Below are 12415 nucleotides of genomic sequence, written 5' to 3'. Positions count from 1 at the left end.
ACATTTGAGCTATGGGAAATCAAAGAAAAAGAAGGTAGAGAAAATGGGGAGGAGGAAATCATCAAATAAATAGTAGGAGGACAAGAGCTTTCAGACTGAAAGGGTCATGAACTACCCAACTCACTTAATGAAAAATAACTCACACCTAGACAGATCACTAGAGAATTCTGAAACATCAAGGGAATAAATACTAAAAGCTTTCAGAGTAAGAGAGAAAAGAAATTCCTCTACAATAAAATGAACAGAACACTAGAGTTTTCAACTTTCTGAGGAAAAATAATTTTTAATCTACAATTCTATACACAGCTAAATTGTCATTCAGTTGAAGGCCAAAATTCAGGCATATTCAGACAAGAATTCAAAAACATTTACCTCCCATCACCCTTTTCTGAGACATTACAACTAGGAGAAAAGACAAACAGAAACAGACCAAGAAATTGCCTATAGGCTGGTAGAAGGGAGACCTGGGGCGGGGCGGGGGGGTGCGGGGAGACTGCTGCTTTTCATCACAACCTCTTCTTTACTATTCACTGTGTAATGCTGAGAATACTAACTTAAAAACATAAAAGCATGGCTCTGAAGTTAACCTGCTTAGTTAAAAGAATGTGGTCAGTGGATCAAGATGTGGTTCAGATGCACTTCACCTTCCCCTTTCTTCCCTCTAGACTTCCCTACTACAGGTGTGCAGGAGTGGACACAGCATGCTTTGGCAACATGGAGGAAAGTTATTTAATACACAGCCCAGACTGAAGCCAGATTGGCCGACATCCCATCAGCGTGGGCCTCAGGTTCCTTGCTAAGAGGGCTCTTGGCTTCATGCGAGAAGGAATTCAAGAGCAGGCAATTTAGAGGGAGGGACAAAGATTTATTAAATGTAGAAGTAAGACAGGAACTACTTCATAGACAAGGTAGCAGTCTCTCCTCTCAGGTGAAGAAGATCCCCCTTTGCCTCTAACAAAGGATTTTATGTTTTATTTAAATTAGCTACTGTTATAGGGAAGGGCTTACTCTCTAACTTTGGGTTTATCATTCACATCAGGCAGTTAAGTTTTTCCATTGTCTTCAGGTTATGCAATTACCCTCAGAGAGCAATTTTAAGAATGTCCAGGCTGTGCGGCTTTATTGCCAAAGGGAACGGGTTCTGCAGTCCTCATGAGTCTGATCTTGTGACTCTTCATGACCTACTGACTTTTAGGTTAAGGGTCAGCCTAAAACCAAAATGGCTTCACTTTGGTGAACTTGTCTCCTAAGCCCTCCATCCCACCTGCCTCAAGATAACTAAGAAAAGCAGCTCTTCCCAAATGATCATCTGCAAGAAGTTCTTATTCTTTTTTTTATTTATTTTATTTATTTATTTATGATAGTCACAGAGAGAGAGAGAGAGAGGCAGAGACACAAGCAGGCTCCACGCACCGGGAGCCCGACGTGGGATTCGATCCCGGGCCTCCAGGATAGCGCCCTGGGCCAAAGGCAGGCGCCAAACCGCTGCGCCACCCAGGGATCCCAAGAAGTTCTTATTCTTATTTCCAATCTATACTGTAACCTCTCTGAACTCTGTCCAGGTAATAAGAATTAACATTCCCGATTTCCTCTACTGGTTGTGAAGCATGAAAAGAGCTTACTGGCTCTAGGATCATTCCGACAATCTGTCTGCTAATCTACCAGTTAGCAACTGTGTGACATAAGGCGAATTATTTAAATCGAGGCTTTAATTACTTGGTGTATAAAAAAGGTACTATGAAGAATTCCTGAAAAAATGCATGTAAAGAATTTACATACTCTAGAGCCTGTGACAAGGGAGCAAGAAATCTTAGCTATTGCTGTTATTTTAAAATAAGTATGCTTGTGATGAATGCAATAAGGGAGAAGGATAGAGTGCTATGTAAAAGAAACCCAATCTGATGAGGAAAGGCTTCACAGGGGAAGCACTGTTTAAACGATCGTCCTAAAATCTAGACTGTGAGTCCTGTACAGTCATGGGGAGAAGCCACAGAGGGATGTCGAGCAAAGAAACCAACCAAGGAACAGCATGGAGGAGAACAACCAAGAGGAAAAGTGGACCTGCCCTACACAGCTCATCAGCAGGGGGCACAGAGAGAGACATGCCACCTGAACAGTGGCCCTGGGGGAAACTCAAGTAGTGAGTCACACTCTTATGTAGTGGAGTAAATACGAGGGTACAGAGAAGGTGCTGAACGTGTGTTCTTCCACTGTGGATCAGGACAAGACAGGAGGAAAAAGTGTTTCTCCAACACTCAAGATTCTAAAAATTAAGGTTTGTCAGTCCAGTACATTGGGCACCTATAAAAGTGAAAAGTGCTCAGCTGGATACTCTATATGCTGTAAAGGTGACTCCAACTGTTTTCATCTGTAGGAGCTGACGATCTGATGAGGAATAGCAAGAGCAGAATCTGAGATGAAAAGATGTCAGTTATTGTTATTACAGCACACAAAGTTGAGACATCATCAATGGATATAAACAGCATATAAAAGCAACTGAAAATGCTATAAACGAGGCATAAAAGCAAGGAAGGAAAAGTCAGCTCAGCTCAAACAATTCAGAAGAACACATGGAATAATAAAGTGAGGACCAAAGTAATAAATTAGTAAGTGTGTTACCTAAGTCCCTAGCTGCTAGCTTTTATTCTTTTACTTTATTGTTGTTTATTTTTATTATTGTTTGCATATTCTATCTTAGCCCCCCAAATCTCCCAATATTTTTTTGTACATTGTACTGAAAGATGACACTTCTTGGATCTCTGTCTCAAAATATCATGTTGTATATACAGCTAGCAGCTCAGAAAGTGTTTTAAAATGGCTTAAAAATATTTCATATGAATAACAAATAAAATATAAGTATTTTTAGAGAAATAGATATATTGAAATGTATTCTACATTACACAATGATAAATTTTTTCCTTAATATGAAATTATTAAGTCTCTTAAAAAATAACTTTATTTTGGTTTCATGTTAAATCCGGACACATGATGTGTTGGTATGTTATTTTTTTCAGCTGCTAAAGTAATAATTTTGTCCCAAGGTCTGTAGCTCTCACAAGCATGAATTTGGCAACCTATCTTCTGCCCCTCTCAGACCTATCACACCTGCTCAAGTGAGAGCTGCCTCCAGGGGAGCCCCGGTTTAACGCTGCCTTTGGCCCAGGGTGTGATACTGGAGACCTGGGATCGAGTCCCACATCGGGCTCCCTGCATGGAACCTGCTTTTCTCTCTCTCTCTCTCTCTCTCTCTGTGTGTGTGTGTGTGTGTGTGTGTGTGTGTGTGTGTCTGTCATTAATAAATAAATGAAATCTTAAAAAAAAAAAAAAGCTGCCTCCAGGAGAGAGAATCTTTAATAGCTAGGCTATTTCAATGATGAGACACAGTCCTTAAAATTTCTCTGCTTCTGTCTGCGAGAAATTGTCAGGCTGACAGAATTTTCTCTTTACACAAGCAAGCATTCTGATTAGTTCTCCACACTTGTGAATGGCTCCCTGGGCCTTTCTAACAGATTTAGGTACCACCTGGGGGTGGGAAGCCCCATTAACACTTTTTTTGTTTAATCTCTCCTAAGTATCTGCCAAATAAATACTACTTGAAAAGGACATTTTAAATATGCCTTTAATGTTCTAAAATGTGCCTCCCAACTATTGAATAATTAGTTCCTTCATCCTCCCAGGCACCCAAAATTAATCAATCTTATTTACACAACTGTACTACTGGCTTTATAAGAAAAGACATTACCTTTGCCAGTTTATTATCTTCAAGCACCTCTATGCAATAATGGGGAATAGAATAGCATTTACTGGTTGGAGACCCCCTAGCGAGTGGTTCTCTTAAAGTTCTATTTTATGAATATATACAAACTGAAGATAAAGACATCCCAGGGAGAGAAAATGGTAGGCATAAAAGTCTACTGGAGGGAATAAATGACAGCACCTAATCCCAGGTCTCAATGGGAAGACATGAGAATTAAAATAGCATACTAGGCATTGTTTCTTAATTGCAATTCTAGTAAAAGATCTGGTGGTGGTGAAGGCTGAGTTTATAATGGTCAGATTCTCTTCACTGAGTGAAGATTTATTCGGGACTGTTCTGCTTTATAGGGTTGACCTACCAAAGGCCCATAAGAATGTAACTTTTCTCAGTTGCTTAAATCTACTATTAGAAAACAATGTCCACTATGTCAATCAGTAATCCTTAGATAAGAATTTGTTGTTACTGACCCTGAAGAATGAACTGTGGGCGCATGAGGAAAGGAAGGACAGTGTAACTACCACCCATGCCTGAAAAGTAATCACAGGGAAGAATAGGAGAAGAAAGTATAGACTGACTTACTCTTTTTTGCTTTTAAATGTAGAACTAAGGCCAACAGATAGAATTACAGAGAAAAAGAAATTCTGGTTTATCAGGAGGAAGAGATTTCTACCAATTAAATCAGTCTCATAGTAGAATGAGTGGTCTTGCCAAATAATATGTATCCAGTGACTGTGAGACATGAAACAAAGGCCAGTTGGCCACCAAAACTTAGGTGCATTAGATAAAGAAATCTTAAGTTTTATAGAAGTTTATACCAGATGACCTCTCAGAACCTTTCCAGTTCTAGTTCTATAAATTCCAGATAGTAACTCATGATGCTATGTTCAGTTAGCTCTCTTGGATAAAGAAGAAAAACTAATTTCCTTGGCAATGATCAGCCAAAAAACACTTTTTTAGAATTTGACATTTTTCTGTGTATCATGAAAATATACACTTTTTCTGTTCCTCCCAACTCATTACTTCTTTTCCACTATTTTTCCTAAAGAAAGTGGGGCTCCTACGAAACATTTTGTGTACTTTACCCTATTCATTAATGAAATTTAGAAATTATCTTCAATAACACAGACCATTTTATCAGAGCCAAGAGTAATCAAAGTAGGCAGCAGGCCATTATCATCTCCATATAAACAGAATACAGAGATTTTTTTTATAGAACACATTAAAATTCCTGACTGGTATAGATGACTTAATTAATTTGAGAAGACATCTCTATGACTTATTTGTCAAATGTACAGGCTTACTTGTGAGATATAAATGTTAAGATGGCATATAAAATACTGAAATACTGACATTAAAGATTCCACATCACCTTCAAACCTAAATATTTTAAATGGCATTTCTTCATGTTATTTGTTTCTATAAAATCATCAATAAAGGTCTTATCTGTAATAAGAACAACTCTTCCTATGGTGTGAACATTTAGCTTTTAGAACTCTTGTGTCTGAAAATGCCAGAGAATCACTATTCACTCTGCCTATCTGACAGGAAGATTGTGAAGATCAATGAAACAATTAAGCACAAAATATTGTGTAAATGTAAAATGGGTACTATCATTATCCTACACATACCTCTAACTCACATAGAGAATTTTTCATTACATTTCAATTAACTGGAATATTTTAGAAAAAGTAGAAGACACAAATACTATGAAGCTAACTGAAAAAGAACAACTAATAATAATATTAGTATTATATTATTTGGAATAATTATGATGAGAAAGCATTGACATATGACAATCTTTAAACCTCCCTCGTGATGAGCACTGGAATGTACAATGAAAACCTCAATAAAGTAACAAAAGTCAACGAATTTAACTAATAATGTTTTTTTAAAAAAAGTGGCTACTTACCAACAAGTCTTATTACATTCAATGTTGTATTGGTTAAGATGGGTGCATTCACTTTATTTAGACTATAATCTGATTTCTTCCTGCTTTTTAGAGTTTCTCTAGAAACGCTTAATACAGAAAAACAAAACAGAGTTGCAATTAGGGTTGTCAACTAGTAAATCAGTAAGTTATTGAGATTAGAATCTATCCTTCATTCACTAATCAGTTACTGAAAGTGTTACCCTATATCAGGTGGTGATATAGAGATGATCCTCCTGTCCTTATAGAGCTCACAGTCCAGAGAGGAAGAGAAATTCATAAGCAAAGAAATAAAGTACTATACTGTATTTCTTTGATCCTAAGACGTTAATTATCAACCATTAAAAGAAGTTATGTCACCTTAAAAAAACAGATGTTCCAGGGAGATTATATATCAAATGTACCAAGTATCCTGATTTCAGACTTATAAATATGAAAAATACCCTCCTTATAATCTAAATCTAATATCTAAAGTCTAAGGTAAGATGATAGAGTCTGGGGTAGGGGATGACATCAGGTTCAAAGAAAACGTCAAAGTTATATGGTAAGTACAAAAAAAGGGGGGGCAATGTGTAATAAGGTCAGAGGTAGAAGAAGTGAGTGTGCTTGGAGAAGCACAGAGTTCACAATGTTAGCATGGGGAACCAGTGGGCTGAGGGCAAAGTGACAAGAAAAAAGGTAAGGAGAGGCCAGACCACTGAAGGCAATCAAATGTAGAGAGTATGAACCTAAACTTGAAAGCAAATTTTAACCAGGGAAATGATATGAACTAATCTGTACATAATAATAAAAAAAATTAAAATTTGTATACAAGAGGGATTAGGAGGGGGCAACACTAGATAGAGACAGTGAGCCAGGGTAAGGGGGCTGATCCAATAATCTGGCAGAGATAATTTCTGCATGAGCCTGGATGGTAGCAGTGAAATATAAGATATTTTTATAAATTCAAGAGACCCTTTGAAGTTAGAACTGATATTGTTTGAATGCAGTTCATAGTTTATATTATTCATAGTTCTTAGTGGTAAGTTAGGACACTTTAGAAAGGTAACCACATAACCTTACCAAAAATGCAAATATATACACATATACTGGCAGACACTGTCTTATGTGTTCATTTCAGTTACAGCTTTTCTTTTAGCCAAAATATACCTGAAACCTCCAAGGAAGAAGTCTAACAGAACAGTTCTGTTCTGTTCATAATGGACCATAGATGGATTTAAACATCACACATACATAAAAACCAATGGAAACAATTTTTCCCAATTAAAATATCTACAATCACATGAGTTGCTCATTTTTGAGGAGACAGATTATATCAATCAGGGTTTCAAATTAAATAGGTACTAATTAGGTACTTTGGGGCAAAATATATTTAAATTTATCATTAAAAATTAAGTAAGTATACTAAATGTATGATAGTCATGAAGTTAACTCATTTACATATAAGAATCAGGCCATTTAATAGGGAGAAGGTGACAAAAAATTCTTATGTAATTATCACAGTTTTTGAAGAGGAGTTTATCACAGAAACAAAACAATGAAGGAACTTAATAGAAGGCCCAATCAATGAATGTAATTAACCTTGGAAAGGTGAGTGGAGACTTTCTGTATTTACTAGACTAAGGCAGGAATTCCACATACAAAACAAATAACTACTTCCCTCTTTGAGGTTTTCTAACCTACACAAAGCAGGAATTGCTCCAAATGGCAGTACTAATTTTATAAACCAGAAGTTTTCTGCAAAAACCACTACTCTCTAATTAGGAGTCCTCTGATGATGCTCAATCCAAAAAAAAAAAAAAAAAAACTACATTGTCAACCTTTCAGGAATCATTTTAAAGCATATTGATTTCTATCACCTGACATTATAACCTACAGAAATATTTGTTTTGACTGTTTTTTTCTAACCTTTAAATAAAATCCTCTATTTAAATGCACAACATAAAATATGAAATACCAGAATACCAGACAATCTAAGAACAATTACCTTTTCACAGGTGCATCACCCGTTTGCTCATCCACATAATCTCGTTTCAGTTCCTCAGGAACATCACTGTCGCTGTCATACTCCTGATAGGCACTTTTTTCTTGCTCATCAGATTCATACTGAAGAATACAGTATATTAAGTAATGGGCATGAACAGCCAACTTTTCTGGAGTCTTTTAACACACTAAGAGTAACCAATTTTTAAGAAGCAGTTTAGGGAAGAAAGTTCTAAATAACTTATCTCTAACTTTGCCATCAGGAATATTAACTTTTTATTTTCTCCTTCATCCATCTTAACCAGCTCAAAAGAAAAAAAAGGAACATGAAATACAAACATTTTATCTCCACAAAAGCTTCTAAATGTCTCCCAAAAAATCAAATCTCCATGTAAAGAAAACAAAAACAAACATCATGCTATGCCTTAGGAGAGGAAAAGCGTGTACAGTTGACTAAAAAAAAATTATTTTTTAAATCTCTTCTCTGCCTTCAAGTGTTTTCATCATACTTACTTCCATTTTGCTAATTCACTATAAAAAGGTTGAGTATACAATTTCTGGCACTGTGGAAATGTTAATTCAGCATAATAAACTCTTACAACACACATGCTAATTCTCATCTAATTCATTATGATCAGATTTAATTCCAAGGGAGCCTTAGAAAATTATATTGAGCACTGAGCAACTACTGAGAGCAAGGACAAAAATGGCGGATTTCCTCTTGAAAGGAAGGCTGCCTTCCTAACACTGTCATCATCTTTATGGCACCAAGGCCCTGTGCCAGCATGGGGAGGACAGTGGAATCCATGCACAGGAAAGAAAGCAGCAGCAGCATGATTGCTTAATAGTATAAATTAATATGACAGAATCATAGCTAGCATTTCTTGAATGTTAAGTATTAAGTGCTTTCATGAATTTCCCCACTGAATCTTCAGAACTATTCTATAACAAAGTTTTTACCCCATATGCCAGTTGAGGAGACCAGTATGAAGACAACATGAAAAGAAATTGGTCCCCTAATTCAATAACCAGTTTTTGAGAGCCTAAAGCAGTGTGACAGGCCATAGAAAGATGTGGACTCTGACCCTCAATGACTTACGTGATACCTGGAAAGATTAGGTTACACATTAATAACTGCAAATGAGCATTAGAGGCATTCTCACCCACATGTACACCATGTGATCCTGATAATATTCATAAAGGGGATCCACACAAACCAGGATCTCCTAGTTACAATGACAGAGCTTCATGATTCTCACAGTACCAGAGATCCTCATTTTTGAGGATTCTGTATTTGCAAATTTCCCTGCTTTCTAAATTTTATTTGTGACCCCAACATTAATACTTCGTGACACTTTCACAGTCATTCATGATTATGTACAGAGTACGCAGAAACTTTTGAGTTATCCTTATCTAAAATGCACATTCCTAGCTGAGCGCAAACAAGGTGATGCCCTCTGCCTTCTTGCTTCAGCTTTCCTACTTAAACAAATGTGTCCTTTTCATAATGTATTTAGTGTCACATTTTTAAAATATTTGTGCTTTTTGCTGGTGATTTCCTATTTAGAATGGCCCCTAAGTGTAGGACTAAAGTTCTGTCTAGTGTTCCAAAGTGCAAGACTGTAATATGCCTTATGGCAAAAATACATGGTTAAATAAGCTTCATTCAGGCAGGAATTCTAGTACTGTTGGCTCTGAGTTCAATGTTTAATACTATACATTGACTTAGAAGTCTTCAAACAAAGACACATATAAAACAAGGTTATACACCGATTGGTTAATGAAAATGTTGTGACCAAAGGCTCACAGGAACCTAACCCTGCATTTCACTTGGGAACGATGGTTCTGTATTTGCTAATTCAGTGTTCAGAGAAGACTTTATAGAACACCACTGCTTGGATAATGAGAATCAAATGCTATATGAGATTTAAATTAGCAAATTATCAGTACAGAGGGATATATTATTTCAAAAATACTGAAAAGACTTTTTCCTTTCAGTTTAGTCTACTTTAGAGAGGCAAAGTGTCACTAAGAATCACTAAATAATAATTATAAACATGGATTACTATGAAATAACTTCTACTTCACAATAAAATATGACAACGATATACTTCATGGGAATATTTTTTAAACTGTATCTTCACCAAACAAAAAAAGAAAATGTCAAAACTAAAATACATACAGAAATTCAACAGAATTTCATCAAATCTGAATAGTTTTCACTTCAGCTTCATCAAATATAAAATAAAAATCATACAGGGCCGCTCTAGAAATGATGCAGATCAGAAGGACCCATCCAAATTAAATACTGAAAAAACACAGGTAACTGTGAAGTAAACATTCACTCATTGTAAATACAGCAACACTGAGGCTCACAAAGTTAAAATAAGTTGCTGAGGGTCACACAGTTAATAAATAATAAAGGTCATATTCATTCATCTATCTTCAAATCCTTTCCATTAACTCACACAACCTCTGGTTTATATTATGTTTTCTGAACTGCTAAAGTATTAAAAAATTGTCTTCTAATCCTAAAAGCATCCCTGCTGGGTAACCAAGCAAGACAGTAACTACTCTTTCTCAGATAAAGGGAATTGAGCAAAATGATTCGGATGCCCAAGAGTGAAGCTGGGAAGTGCAGATGATCTATTCCCTCATCCATCTAACAACAAATCACAGAAATATGAGTGAAGAAACTATACTCCTGCCCGATTTAGTAATCTAGTAAGAACATACAGCAATCTAGTAAGAGCACAAAGTAAACGTAAAGGCAAAATGTATTGTTTAAAAGGACATTTTCAACAAAGCATGCTGTAAAGCCATTACTATATAAGTGTTATCACAGGTATTTAAGCATATAGGTAGGAAGGTGGGTAGCGAATGGATAAATAAATCTAGCTAAATTACCTTGCTCCTGGGTAGAACACTTTTCAATATGAAAATCTCACTTATGTTTCACAGTAGGTTTTAAAAACACTACATACCCCATTAGAAGCCAGGACATCTTCTGTTTCTTCATCTTTGTGGTTGGCCTGGATTTCAAAGGGATTCCCATCACTACAGTACTGCTCAAACAAGGTCACTGTTTTTGAGGAAGTTGAAGCTGGCTGTTTACTGGGTGAAACTGATGGGGAACGAGACTGTTCCATGAATTTAAATTCCTGGACATGAAAAAAGGAACCAGATACCTTTTAGCAACAACAATAAAATCCAAGTACATAACATAATTCCATCAATATAAATGTTGAATTAGTGAAAAAAAATTAATCTTGATTCTTCAGGTTATTCACTTTTAAATCTTGGAAGTTATCTGAAAGCAGAAATTTGAATATATGTGCTCAAAGGTTTCCCTAAAGACAACTCTGTTGCCGATATCACTTTTTAAAAGTGTTATCTGTATCAAGCTACTTTTGGCTTGGTTTATGAAACTGCACAGAAAATTTCTGAAAATAACTTAAATTTGAATAATTCTAAATATTTTAGCATAGCAGCAAAGACTAGCAGAAAATGGTTTTAAGCAATAAAAAGGTAACAATAAAAATTAATTGTTGTTAATAATAATTAACTATATGTTTTCACCAGTTAAGGTATTCTATAAAAATACATCAAAATGTTTATTATATTGATAAACTTTCTATAAACTGTCTATAAACTTTCATTTCTTTTTCTTCACATTGCAGACAACACAAATACACATGCTGAGGTCAGATGATATGTCATCTAGTCCTATAGTTTGCCATTAATCCATTATGTTCTATTAACTTCCTATGTAATGTTGGGAATGTCACCTGGCTTCTCTGTGCCTCAATTTCTTCAATAAAATGAGAGAGTCAAGCTACATACAGTAAGAGAATCACAATGCTAAAACTAAAGAGCTGTTTCCAGATGAGGAAACTGAGGTAGTCCAGATGAATTCAGGGCCAAGTTCAAGAGCACACTGCTCATTAGTGCAAGAGATGGAATAATCCCTAAAGTTCCTCTGAATTACAAAACTCCTGATGATTTTTCACAAAAATTTGGTATACATTTTTATTTTCTTAAAAAAAGATTTTATTTATCTATTTGAGAGAAAGAGAACATAGCAGGGGGGAAAGGCAGAGGGGAGAGGGAGAATCAGACTTCTCACTGAGCAAGGGGCCCAACATAGGGCTCGATCCTAGGACCTGAAGATTATGATCTGAGCTGAAGGCAGATGCTTAACAGACTGAGCCATCCAGGTGTCCCGGTATACATTTTCTTACACCTTTTAATCTTTTGAATATTAATCCCAAATTTAAAATCTTTCATATTCAAAGATAATCTTCATAAAAACTACGTTTGTTAAGTTTCAAATGATGTTTATTTTCTTTTTAAACTGCAGCTACACATTAAATCAGATCCATCATAATGCTCAAAAATTATGCCATTACTTTATAATTCTAAACATTATTTTACAACTTTATAAATTAATGAGTTGATTTTGTTTTTTAACTGACTCTACAGGAATACATGTGTCAAGAGAACAGTATCTCAGTTGTGAATAGTTTTCAAAGTAACTACTTTTTAAAACTATTGATAGAATACTTAATCTGAGATCTACTCTCTTTTTTTTAAAGATTTTATTTTTAAGTAACCTCTATACCCAGCATGGGGCTCGAACCCAAGATCAAGAGTTGCACACACCAGTGACTGAACCAGCCAGGAGCCTAAAGATCTACTCTCTTAAAAAAATTTTAAGTGAATAAGGTATTGTTAACTATAGGCAAAAT

General features: G+C 35.7%; 1 protein-coding gene across 2 annotated transcripts in view; it reads right to left on the bottom strand.

Annotated features, from left to right (window-relative positions):
* Nucleotides 1-12415, bottom strand: part of VPS50 (VPS50 subunit of EARP/GARPII complex) — a 132981-nt gene that overhangs the window by 32083 nt on the left and 88483 nt on the right. For both annotated transcript variants that reach the window (XM_041727498.1, XM_041727497.1), the window contains exons 18-20: nucleotides 10652-10828; nucleotides 7672-7790; nucleotides 5667-5773 (exon numbers count right to left, since the gene is read on the bottom strand). In XM_041727498.1, coding sequence (XP_041583432.1) covers nucleotides 5667-5773; nucleotides 7672-7790; nucleotides 10652-10828 — 403 coding nt within the window. The remainder of the gene's footprint in view (nucleotides 1-5666; nucleotides 5774-7671; nucleotides 7791-10651; nucleotides 10829-12415) is intronic.

This window comes from Vulpes lagopus, chromosome 13, assembly GCF_018345385.1.
Source record: "Vulpes lagopus strain Blue_001 chromosome 13, ASM1834538v1, whole genome shotgun sequence".
NCBI classification, from domain to species: Eukaryota; Metazoa; Chordata; class Mammalia; order Carnivora; family Canidae; genus Vulpes; species Vulpes lagopus.
This window is presented reverse-complemented; position numbering and strand designations above follow the sequence as displayed.